This window comes from Aotus nancymaae, unplaced genomic scaffold (genome assembly GCF_030222135.1).
Source record: "Aotus nancymaae isolate 86718 unplaced genomic scaffold, 86718_ANA_hifiasm-v0.15.2.pri h1tg000173l, whole genome shotgun sequence".
Classification (NCBI taxonomy): domain Eukaryota; kingdom Metazoa; phylum Chordata; class Mammalia; order Primates; family Aotidae; genus Aotus; species Aotus nancymaae.
In genome coordinates, this window is record NW_026988588.1 from 442133 (window position 1) to 454367 (window position 12235).

At 49.0% G+C, this 12235-nt stretch overlaps 1 protein-coding gene across 5 annotated transcripts in view; it reads right to left on the reverse strand.

The window, feature by feature from the left end:
- The window catches only part of DIP2C (disco interacting protein 2 homolog C), a 391979-nt gene that overhangs the window by 193237 nt on the left and 186507 nt on the right, over nt 1-12235 (reverse strand). For 2 of the 5 annotated variants that reach the window (XM_064371795.1, XM_064371793.1), the window contains exons 2-3: nt 2364-2435; nt 672-839 (exon numbers count right to left, since the gene is read on the reverse strand). In XM_064371795.1, coding sequence (XP_064227865.1) covers nt 672-839; nt 2364-2435 — 240 coding nt within the window. The remainder of the gene's footprint in view (nt 1-671; nt 840-2363; nt 2436-12235) is intronic. The other 3 variants (XM_064371797.1, XM_064371796.1, XM_064371794.1) reach the window with 2 other exon arrangements.

The window sequence follows — 12235 nt, forward strand, 5'->3', positions numbered from 1 at the left end:
CAGCCTTGTGTATGATTTTAAAACACCAAATTTTGAAGTATAACCATGAACATGAATTTAAAAATTCAACCTGAATATGATTTTTTCATTCTATTGGAAAATGCATTGAACTCCCCTATTGTCTCATGAAATTCCTATATTCCAAATACTATCCACCAAAGTAATTTTGACCTTTGAACAGAATCCTTACCCCTAAGAACATACTCTATGATTGACTGGTTTTTCTATTTCAAAAACCCGAACTTGGCTCTTTGGGATGGAAATCTCAAAATTACTCCCTCTAGCAGATCTCACAGGCCAAGACTTAACAGCTCATCCTTTAATGAGGTCTTTGACTGTAAGAAGACCAGTGACTTTAAGAGCAGCTTTATAATTTGTCATGCATTCTTCCTGTTTTGTAAGTGGTGCCCCAACTGAGAAAGTGGAATCGTGAAAGCAACATTCTACTTTAACAGGAAACCCAGAACTGGGCCCTGACTCACAGGGACAGAGCCGGCCTCTGGTGAGCTCTGGGCCCGCGGAGTGCTCTGGCTGTAGCTCACTGGAGAATGAATGGGACCCTCAGGCCCAGGCCACGCCCTACGGGCCTATACAGGATGGCACTTGGAGGGTGGCCCCTTTTCAAATGTTGTCCCTGCTGTGGGCCTGGCTCTCAGCAAAGCAGCGCTCACCGAAACGAAAGTAAAACAGAGGCCGGTTCCCCGCGGTGCTGGCCGCCCGCTCCCGGGCCGCGGCTTCTCGGACGTCACACACCCCGATGTGAGCAGAGCGGAACGTTCTTCTCGGCGCTCCTTCACTGTGCTGCAGTCTACACCGAACCACGGCAGCTCCATTTGCTGCTGTAACAAGTTGAAAAAAAACTAATTAATTCAAACTTTAGTTTTTTTTAAATTTGTTACAGCGCTGAGCAGAGCTGCCGACCCCATGCAGAACAGCACACAGACCACCAAGGGGACCACACGGCGTGGCCACCCTCTGATCCCAGCCAAGGCCAAGGCTGGGGCCACCGTGGGCACCACAGCGCGCTGGAGAACCGTCCTGAGAAGCAGGGAACTGCTTCTGTTTCACTTTTGTTCGGCAAGGCACAAAAGTTAAAACCAACAGCGTCCGCAGCCTACGGTCAGCCTCCCACCCTTCCACAGGACATGAGGGCACCTGCAGAGGGGAACTCACAGGGACAGGGCTGGGGCAGCTGTCACCACATGGCTCTGTGAGAAAAGAACGAGGGAGGGGGCACAGGCCGTCAGGGGATCTGCCCAGCACCACCTGAAGCCTCTCGCCCCAGCGTTTCCGCCAAGCCCTCTGCTTCCCTTCTCTCGGATTCCTCGGCATCTCTCCCTGACTTAAGCCTCCGCTAAGCAAGGCCTACACGAACACATCCACCGTTACAGCACTGTCTCAAAAATCAAGGTAAGAACAACAGGAAATGAAAACAAAACTACAAATAGCAGAAGCTCCACACCGAGCTTCCTGGAGTGCGAGCCCCAGGAAACTTTCCTTGCTGAGTCAACAGGACGCCGGACAGGCATCAGGGCCTCGAGAAGAACAGAACTGGGCTTTGCGCAGGTGTGGACACATGCATCCTTAAACCTTCTAAAATGTTGTTTCAACGATAAAAACTAAGGAGTTCATTTTCCACCTTTAAAATTCACATTGCTATCTTTTGTGCTTGAGGAAGAAACTGCTTGCGTTAGCTTTAAGCCATTCCTCGAGCCTAGCAAATTGTCAAGGAAGGTCACTTTCCAGCTGACTGAGCTTGCCTGGGAACTGAGGTGCTAGAATCCTAGTCTAACATGAGGTTCTTTCTCCTGAAATTTACAGAACCTAGCTCAAGTGCAGAGAAGCTACAAGTCTGCACATGTAGAAACGCTGGCAGGGAAGCAATCATCATGCATGTTTACGACCACCTCCCAACACACAAGAAACTTCCACGGTTTCAGAGTCCTAGGTGGGATATCACAGCACTGTCTAGATTTGGCCTCCTAAGACAGCAAAAAATGCCTTGGATTAAACCATAATCAATAGTAATAAATAACTCTCTAAACCAAGTATGTTGAAATCATAAATCATAAAGTGTATTTTTATGATTACAGCATTTTAAAGTAATCAACACAATATTGATCTGTACTTATAGAGGAAACACCTATTAAATTAGGCACATTATTAGAAAAATTCTATGTGCCTTAGACATTCACACAGCATGTGTGATTGTTCAAAGGAATTAGATGCCCGGAGCGTGAAGGCCAGGCGCCTCCTCCTACAGTCTCAGGAGTACAGAAACGTCTGCCTCCAGGTGTTTCTCTGGCATGATGCATTGAATGCACGAAATGAGATGACTCATGCTACTCATAGGGGTTACATACTCGGAGGCTGTGGCAGGTAGGCTCCAATTAACTTTGACCTCTTCTTTTCATATCCTTTTTGTGTGATGTCACCTGCAAGAGAAGGAAAAAGAAGTTCAGCATGGTCTCAGTGGACAGAGTTTATAATTCAACGGCGCTCAAGAAGACACAGTCATCATGGTATCTTGTTTGCCTTATCATTGGAATATTAAAAACAAGCATTGCACACCGTGCAACGTGAGTTCCGCCTCAGCTCTCAAACAAAAACCCACAGCATTTACGTCACATAAAACTCATATGTTAAACACACACCTGTTTCTGGCCCCTTCCTGCTTGGTTTAACCGGCTGGGGTCCAGAATTAAACCCCGGCCACCTCATCGCCACAGGCTGCCACAGGAAGCCAACCCCGGCAGCAGGGGCAGTTGTTAACTCAATCGACAACTGATCCTGTGGCTGCCGAGGCCGGGATGGCCGACACCAGCACCAATCGGCATCTTCTTCATTAATGAGACATTTTCCTGTCAGTCACAAGGACTTTAAAACCACAACAGTGCTTTTGAAATATAAGTGATGAAGGCCAAGGGAAAAAGCCAAAGAACAAAGCCTGCAGAAATCCAGAGGAGGTGAGAAAGGTGCTTCTAGTGAGGCAAGAATCCACACGTTAAAGCCAACAGCTCGCAGATGGCAAGGGGGCCGCGCAGCAGCAGTGCCTTTCCCGGGGCCAGCGCAGCACACGGGCCAAAACCACCTCATCAATACACAGAGGCCTTTCCCAATCACAAGGTCCAGCACACACAGAATACTCATTAGCTGCTAATCTTTTTGGAATCTGTTGTATTTTCTTCTAAGACTGATGAAATCATAATTCCTAGAAGCATTAAAAACTCAAGTTTTAATAAAAATAAAGCAAGCAAGTGAAAAGTTATCATGATGTACACATGAGCTGGTCAACTTGCTTTTCCTAGTGAAGGATGGGCACTGTTGGAGGGCAGCCTTTGCCTCTGCGGCCACCTTCACCAGCTCACTGAGGCTCACGACACGGGTTGTCTCCCCACGGAACACAAGGCCGACATCTGAACACGGAACCACAAACAATATGACATGGAGTCCGCGTCCGCCCATCGATGAGCGTTCTCGAGGTGCTGGCCAGCACCAACAAAGGCTTGGTTTCTGCAGAAACACTAAAGTTGTGTGCAGCGTTATGCATGCTGGGCACCACACCCGCAGCCATTGGCTGCCCACTGCAGAGACTGATCGGTCGCTTTTGGAAGTGCCTTGTTAACCCATTTTACAAAGGCTGTCCAAAATCTGAACCACAGAGGCAGCCACATGCACATGTGCTCTGGAGCTCAGGGACGAGTTGCTGCCTCAAATGCTGGCTGTGAAGTCAGTTTCGCTCTTTTCTCCTACAGACTGCAACGCCTGTACCACCACCACAGGAGAGAAAAATATCTGGTTTTGAGGAAACATTATAAAACAATCTGTAGAGGAAATAAGATAACAGCAAGCTGGAAATTCTGTCCCGGCCCATCAATCACAGGAGACTTGGTTAACCGGTAGAAACATCCCCAGCCATTTCACTTCAACTCTCTTGAGAGCAGAATGACAGAGGAAGAAGCATCCAGCTTAGGGGGCTTGGTTGACTCAAGCTCCCCTCTTCTGTTGCACAGAAGGTGGGTTGTTCCACCTACGAGGACAGAGCAGAACCCCCTACCCGCCACCCCATCCACACACTTGGCCTTGGGATCCCCTCTCCTGCTGCAGAGAAGGTGGGTCGTTCCACCTACAAGGACAGAGCAGAAACCGACCCCATCCACACGCTCAGCCTTGGGATCCCCTGAAAAGGCAGCACAGCCGATGCATTGTCCTCCATGTGGTTCCCAGCCCGGCCTGGAAGGTGGCAGTGTGAGGAGGAGGCTGCTCCGCCCACTCTGTCCCGTGTTCAGCATCTAGAGGAGTCACCTCCACAGCCTGCTCCCTGCAACTGAGGAAATATCCCGGTGAACAGGAAAGAAAGGGCCAGGAGCAGATGGAACACAGCTGCACCCGGGATGATGATGGGTGAGCACCTGCCCTACCACACAACAACATGCCAGGCAGCTCTCCCGGCTGACTGCCCCGCTGCTCCAGCATCCTGGCCTTGCAGTCTGCCTTGCACAATTCTACGATCAAGTCCCATCCTGATAGCCCTGTCTACACCCAGATTTCAGCTCCCAAGTCTCGCTAATTTCTCAGTTGATCATTTAAGGATGGGGAGCTACTCTTCCTTAATTTTCAGTTGAGGCTGGCATCGAAGAAAACTGATGGTGAACTCTGCCTCGCTTCAGAAAGCTCAGATTGCCAAGGCCCCCAGCCGGAGGAACAAGTGTGTTCCTCCAGGCCCATGGCTCCTCTCCCCAGGGAAGTCACTCCTGCAGGCCTCACTGCACACGTCTTCTCATGCTCCTCACCACACAGGCTCCACAGCGAATCTCAGGACAGGGAAGAGTCAGACACAAGGAGAAGCTGCTACTGAAAAGCAGGTGTTTGGCTTGATTTAAATCGAACCCCTAATCAATCGGCAAAGAAAATTTCCAGAAAAGACTAAGAAATCCTAGGTTACTATTATCTCTCAAAACCTAGGAGGTGGGAAAGGGCGGCACCACTGAGTCACTTCCACGCCCTGCACTTCCCCCAAACCAAGGTCTGCAAGCTAAGTCTCAAGGCTGAGCCCAGGCTCCGGGCCACCTGATGCGGACAGACCTGCAGATAAGCAACTGGCTGGGAGCACTGAAGACCGAGGCAGACGTGGGGAGATCATCTGCCTGTTCAGTGACTGGGGGTCGGGCCGAGGGGAAATTTATGACAATTTTATCACCAAACTGCAGAAGACAATGGCTCGATGTGCGTGCTGCCCCAAAGTGCCTGATGCCGTGGCCCCTGACACCAGGCTCACTCAGCACCCAAAGCTCAGGCTCACAGGCTCTTGCTACGTTTTCATGGAAGAAGTCCAATTATTTTTAACTCTGAACTACCTCAGCATCTGGCACACAGAGGTCCAGAAGATTCCCATCATAGACTCGCTTCAAGTTTACATGAGCAAACCTTCTAGCAGCGGGGCTTTGACAAGCTGTCCTTTATTGTGAAGCAACCAATGTTTCCTCTGCGAACACAGTAACAGATAATAGGCGATACCCCAGTAAGACAAAGTCACCAGCAGAACACTGAGACAGAGGGATGATGATGCTTTCCTTCCCCAAATGGAAGAATTCTTTTTTTCACTTAGGTTGCAGTCTGGAGTTTCAGGGCAAAACCCAATTCTTAGAAAAGCAAGGAAAGGTCTGCCCAGTAAACGCAGGGTTAAAACGACAGAAGGGGACAACCAGCCCTGTGGCTTGGGAACCCTTCCTCTCCAGTCTGGCCCACAAAAGCCAATCTGGCCCCATGCAGAGCCAATGCTATCCGAGAGCGCTGTGGCCCTCAGGGATGAAGGGAATGGGCCACAGAGCTGCTTCCACGTTGGGGCTCAGCTCTAAACACACAGACACACCCAGCAGTGATGGTTTTCATGCGAAGTGTCAGGAGATTATTTAATGCTGGAGAGGATGCTGTGTATTACAAAGCAATTGTTTCCATGTTCGGAATTCTACGGCCGTCAGGAGCCCTGCTGCTGCTGCTCCCCTGAGCCTACTGCTTTATAAGGAACCGGGAGACCCTGAAAGGCACTGCCCTCTCAGCAAGGCTGAGTTTTTTTAATCTCCGATAGGCTTCTTTGTTCTCCAGCAGAAGCTGTAGGCCGGTAACAGCTCCTGCATGTACCCCTCACCTACACTGGGGACAGGGGCAGGAGGACCTGGGATGTCCTCTCACCCCAGCAAGCTGAGCACAGCACGGGCCCCCCACAGGCCAGCTAACTAATGTGGGTCTCATTTTTCTCATGGAAAAAAATAGGTGATAGCACCTATATACCTGCTACTGCAGATAGATCAAACACACAGGATGTAAAGGTCTCAAAGTATTAAGGATGCAAGAAAATCTTTAAAAAATACAGCAAGCACTCATTCAATACCTGTTACATATTCAACTTGTAAGAGACGTCCGAGTCAAGGGGAGACTCATGGACACAGACCTGCTGTGCAGCCTTCAGGGCCATAGGAATCGCCCCTTCAGGGGAGGGAGGCAAAGATGACAGACCCAGGAAAACCAGGGACTAGGGAGAAACTCAAAATCCTGACCCCTTGAGAAAAGTTGTTCTGCTTCGATGTCAACCACCATCCTGGGACTGCAGACGCATAGGCTCCCGTGCTGCTGAGATGCTCCAAGCTCTGGGGCTGAGGCTCCTGGCCCCACGAACAACACAGGAAGCAGCCAGAAGGGTCGCTACAAGAATGCAAACATGATGAGCCTGTCTCCCCAAACCGAGTCAGAGGCTTCTCCCTGCTGTTTGGGCTGTGAACAAACTCCCCACAGGGCCGGCAAGTCCTTCCTGACTTGCCCCTCCACCTTCACTTGCTCTGCTATGGTTCCACCTGCACCCGCTGTGCCCATTACTGCCTCATTCTCACCAGCCCCCAGCACATTTCCAGTGCAAGTATAGTATGGGCAGCTTAAATTCCATAAAGATCTTTTAAATAAAGGAGCCAGGGTAAACAGAAAGCCTGCATTGGGATTCATACATTCACCAAAGCTTTCGGTTTAATAAAAACATTATTTATTGTTATTTAGTGCCTAGTGCCCCCATACTCCAGGTGACAGAGCAAGAGCCTGCCTCAAACACACACACACACACACACACACACACACACACACACACACACTCTTAATGGCAGGAGCAGAAAGGAAACATTTAATTAATGGCAGGAGCAAGAAGGTTTTAGACACACTGTTGCATTCAGATGTCCAGATCACTTCGAGTTTTACCTTTTTGGTTTTCTGCATTTGTACTGTCCCCTGTAGCTCTTCTATTTGGTATGTTAAGAATTCCAGTTAGAAGGGGGATTAAAGGAAAGAGCCTGGAGTCCATTCTACTTTCAACACATGGATCAAAAGAACAGGAGAAAGAGCATCAGAAGTTCACACGACCGCAGCGGTCTTGAAAATAAGCTTCCGATGCTAAAACATCGTAGTACTAACAGTCTCTGAAGGGCTTAAAATACGAACGCCAGTGGAATTTTTAACAATTCGAAGGGAGGGTGCGGTGTGCATGTGGAGCAGAGGCTTTGTGAGTTTGAGGAGATTCCCGTCCTCCTGCAGCCTCACAACACTCCCTCCTTCCTGTCCCTGGAAGAGTGGGGGCTCTGCACAAGGTCTCCAGAGACGCCCCAGCGGTAGTCCTGGCCAGTCGGAAGATTTGAACATACCAGTTTCACACAAAACTGCTGTCGTAACTTGCTAAAAACTCTTCAGGCAAGCGTTATTTCTCCAGTATGTTCTGGGAGTTGGAAATCCCTCCTTCACACAAAAAGGAAAAAGAAATCACCCTCTGTAGAAGGGCAGCTCTGAGAAGACTCTGCCGGTACTACACCCAGCTATTTACATTTCTCATGATGCTGATTCTCAATTTTCCAGATCTCAGGCCTCACCAGTAAGTTGGTTTTACTGGATGTTGTATTTAGATTTTCTGGTGGTGGGGGCAGGGAGAAGGGGCAAGGTAGGGCCGATGAGGCCCAGCTTCCATGATTTCTAGCTAGACATTTAGAAGCTGAAGTGTAGAACAGGACCCAGCATGGCCCAGTCCTCCCTGTGGGCTCTTCTCAGATGGCTGCCATGGGCCTCACGGCTTGAGAGCAAGCCTCTTGCGCTCCACCCTCCGCTCCCCGACAGGAAGAGGGAGAGACCCCTCAGAGTTTTTCCTTTGGATTGGGAGAGAGCATGAACCTGAGGACAGGTGGATAGGGGAAAGGATGGAGGCTGATTATCCACCTACAAAGCCGGGGTCCTACTGCAGACTTTACAGACAACTATGGCATTTAAACGTGATGGATTCCACAAGCATTATCATCCTGATTTCACAATGACAGTCTCAGCAAGTCCGAGATGCCTACCAAACGAAGTCACCATGCAGAACTGCCTGGCCCCGTGCTGCCGTCCCACCCCTGACTACAGGAGATCCTTCAGATGCCACAGCAGGGAGAATGTCACAGCCCTGCTGAAGGAGGGGAAGACAACTGGAAGAAACAAATGTCCACATCACTTCCAGGATCTGAAAAGTTACACTGGATCACCCTGAGGTGAGCGGTGCGGTCTATCCCGGATGCCAGGCCACAGGGAACGGCTGCAACCCCACGTCATGTAACCCACTTCTGCATCAGAAAGTGCGCTCAGGGAAACAAGAGAACTACTAAGGCTATCAAAGACTGAATTGTTTTGACAACAGAAAGAAGTGGGCTAACCTCAGCAAACACAAAAGTGTATGCCGTCCCGAGTCCTAAACCCTGGGAAGAGCACATCTCTGTCAACAGCGCTCCACAGCCACTGTGTTCACGCCACAGTCAGAAGCGAGCAGCGAGCTCAGCACTGGAGCCAACAGAGCCTCAACTTTCCACAATACATCAAGCACTGTCTTCCTATTTTAGAAGCACACACCTCCTCGCCCAGAGTTTGACTTTAAGTCTTTGCAGAATCATTTAAGCAGCTGCGGAGTAGCTATGGCTTTCTGCTCAGTTGCCTTTTTAAGTCAAAGCGCCCAAGAGTCAAAGCAATCCAAGAGGCTGTTCATCCAGTCCAAACGCAGCATGAGAGAGCAAAGCTCAGAGAGAGGTGCAGTGAGTGGTCAGGCCACCTGTGCCCGCATCACAGAACCAAGGGGATCTACGAAGGTAAATTCTGCAGTGTTGGCAAAGATGTGGTGCACACAGTTGATGGGAGTGCAAATCAGTGCAGCTGCTGTGGAAAACAGCATGAAGCATCTTCTAAAACTAGAAATAAACCTTTATGATCCAGCAATCCCTTGTCTGGGTAAATATCCCAAGGAATTTAAACTAGTGTAACGCAGCGATACCTGCACGCTCATGTCCACCGCAGCGCTATTCACAACCACTTAGATGTGGAATTGACCTACGTGTCCGTCAGTGAATGAACAGATAGAGAAATCATGGTGTACGGACACAATGAATACTATTGACCTTAAAGAACAAAATCCTGTCATTTGCAAAAACATAGGTAAACCTGGAAGATATTATGCTAAGTGAAATAAACCAGGCACAGAAATACAAATACTGCATGATCTCACTTACACAGGGCATCTAAAAGAGTCGAATTTATAGAAATAGAGAGGAACAGGGGTTACCAACGACCGGGGATGTGGACACAGGGAGATGCTGGTCAAGGGCACATGCTTCATGAAAAGATGAGTCAATTCTGGAGATATAATGCACAGTATGACAGATACAGTTAATAACAACATATTGTCCACCTGCAATTCAGTCAGTGAGTGGATCTTAGGTATTCTCACCACACACACAAGTTAACTACAATGCACAGCGTGGTAACTAGTTAATAACATGTATCGTCCACCTGCAATTCAGTCAGAGAAGGGATCTTACCTATTCTCACCACACACACAAGTTAACTACAATGCACAGCGTGGTAACTACAGTTAATAACATGTATCGTCCGCCTGCAATTCAGTCAGAGAAGGGATCTTACCTATTCTCACCACACACACAAGTTAACTACAATGCACAGCGTGGTAACTACAGTTAATAACATGTATCGTCCGCCTGCAATTCAGTCAGAGAAGGGATCTTACCTATTCTCACCACACACACAAATTTACTACAATGCACAGCGTGGTAACTACAGTTAGTAACATGTATCGTCTGCCTGCAATTCAGTTAGAGAAGGTATCTGAGGTATTTTCACCACACACAGGAATTAACTACAAGGTGAGGAATGTGTTATTAATAGCTTGAATTCAGGGAGGAAAAGAAACCCTGAAATCCTTCCCTTCCCCCTCCCTAAAAACTATTCATAGATTTTGAATGTTGGTCTATGTGGAAAAAATTCTGTTTTTTCTAGTAAGTGAGTAAAGTGTGCTTAAGTACATCCTTCGGTGTCCATGGGTGAGGGGTCCCAGGGGATCAGGATCCCAAACTCTACGGATGCTCGAGTCTCTGACAGACAATGGCGCAGCATCTGCACAGAACCTATGCATGCCCTCCTGTGTACTTTAACTCAAACAATGTGAGTTCTGTGTAAACGGTGGTTGTACTGTATTGCTTAGGGAATCATGAAAATGAAAAAGTCCGCACATGTTCAGAGCAGGTCAGAGCATTCTTTTCTTTCTGAATACTTTCACCTTCAGTTTGGCTGAATCTAGGGTAATAGAACCCACCGACCTGGAGGGCCAGCTCTACATCTTGGAGATCTTTAAAATTCAACAGGCAGGGGGAGGAATACAGGCTGTTCCTGCCACGCCCCTCAGTACTTCCCGGTGGTTCTGCTGTGTTAGCTGCTTCTCGTTTGACCAACTTCAGAATGAATCTTCATCAGCAACAGGGCAGCTCTGGACAGAGGGAAGCAGGTGTCCTCTCAAAAACCGTGTTGGCTGCGGCAACGAGCTTGAGACCATGTCTTCTCCCAGACGTTCATCCTGAGGAATCCGAACCATATGTGGTGAAGATCAGTCCTGCCACATACAGCAAGTTCTTGGATCCAAGGAAACGAAACATGCAGCCAGGGCTCCTCTGATGCACACAAGGCCATGCGGAGAAGCATCTGGTAGTGTATGGCATCAGGCTGCTTCCACCATACAGATAGGACGCAGAGGAAGAATTTCTTGAAGCAACAATAATACATTTGGATTGAAATGCAAAATGCAAGCACCAAAAAAATAGCTGTTTTGGAACAGGTTGGGACAGGGAAAATATCTGTCATGAGATTAAAAACAATTTTTTTTTTGAGACAAGTTCTGCTCTGTTGCCCAGGCTGGAGTGCAGTGGTGTGGTCATGGCTCACTGCAGCCTTGACCTCCCAGGATCAAGTGATCCTTCCACCTCAGCCTTCTGGGTAGCTGGGACCACAGGCGGGCACCACCACACCTGGCTAACTGTATATTTTTTGTAGAGATGGGGTCTCACTGTGTTGCCCAGGCTGGCCTCAAGCTCTTGGGCCCAAGTGATCCTCCTGCCTGGGCTTCCCCAAAGTGCTGGGATTACAAGCATGAGCCACCGAATCCAGCCTCTGTCATGAGTTTTATAAACACAGTACTTGAGTGTTTTCCGACCTCTTGCTCTCCAGCCGGCTTCCCTAGCTGTGGTGATGGTGGTGGTGCTGCTGTCGCGTTGATCACCTCTTCAGGAAGGGCAGGGAAGCAGATGACAGGGATGTGGTATACCCAGAGAATGGCCCAGCGCTAACAGGAGATGCCTCAGCTGAAGGAAGTCCTCAGAGCCCCCGCATCCCCACACGATCCCACTCACCATCAGCAGTTTGGGCCACAGAAGCAGGCGCCAGAAGAGATGCTTGCCTCTCCTCGGGGTCACATCCGACAGACCCCACCCAGGACGTGTAGAACAGGGCAGAGTCACAGTCATTTCTCCCTGCTGCCCAGGGGTTCTCTTAGGGGCTCGTCAGAAGTGCACCTCTGTCAAGGGATGACTGTTTGACTTCCATTTCATTTACCTGAAATGAAGTTTCTGCCCATTCCTTCTCAGCAAATGCAATTTTTCAATGAAGAAGTCAGCTCACCCCAAGACTCTGGGATCAAGTGTGCCCTGATCTCCATCCCTGAGTACAAAACCTCCTCTCAGCTCCCAGGCACCTTGGGAAGAGTCAGGACCCCACTCACCGTCCTGCAGCAACACCCCAGGCCTAAAAAAAAGAAAAAGAAGTGTCTGCCATGTGGGCGAGTTAAGGGGGCAATGAGCATTTGTTGAGTCCTGCCGGCTAATTATAGATAAAACATGGTTTT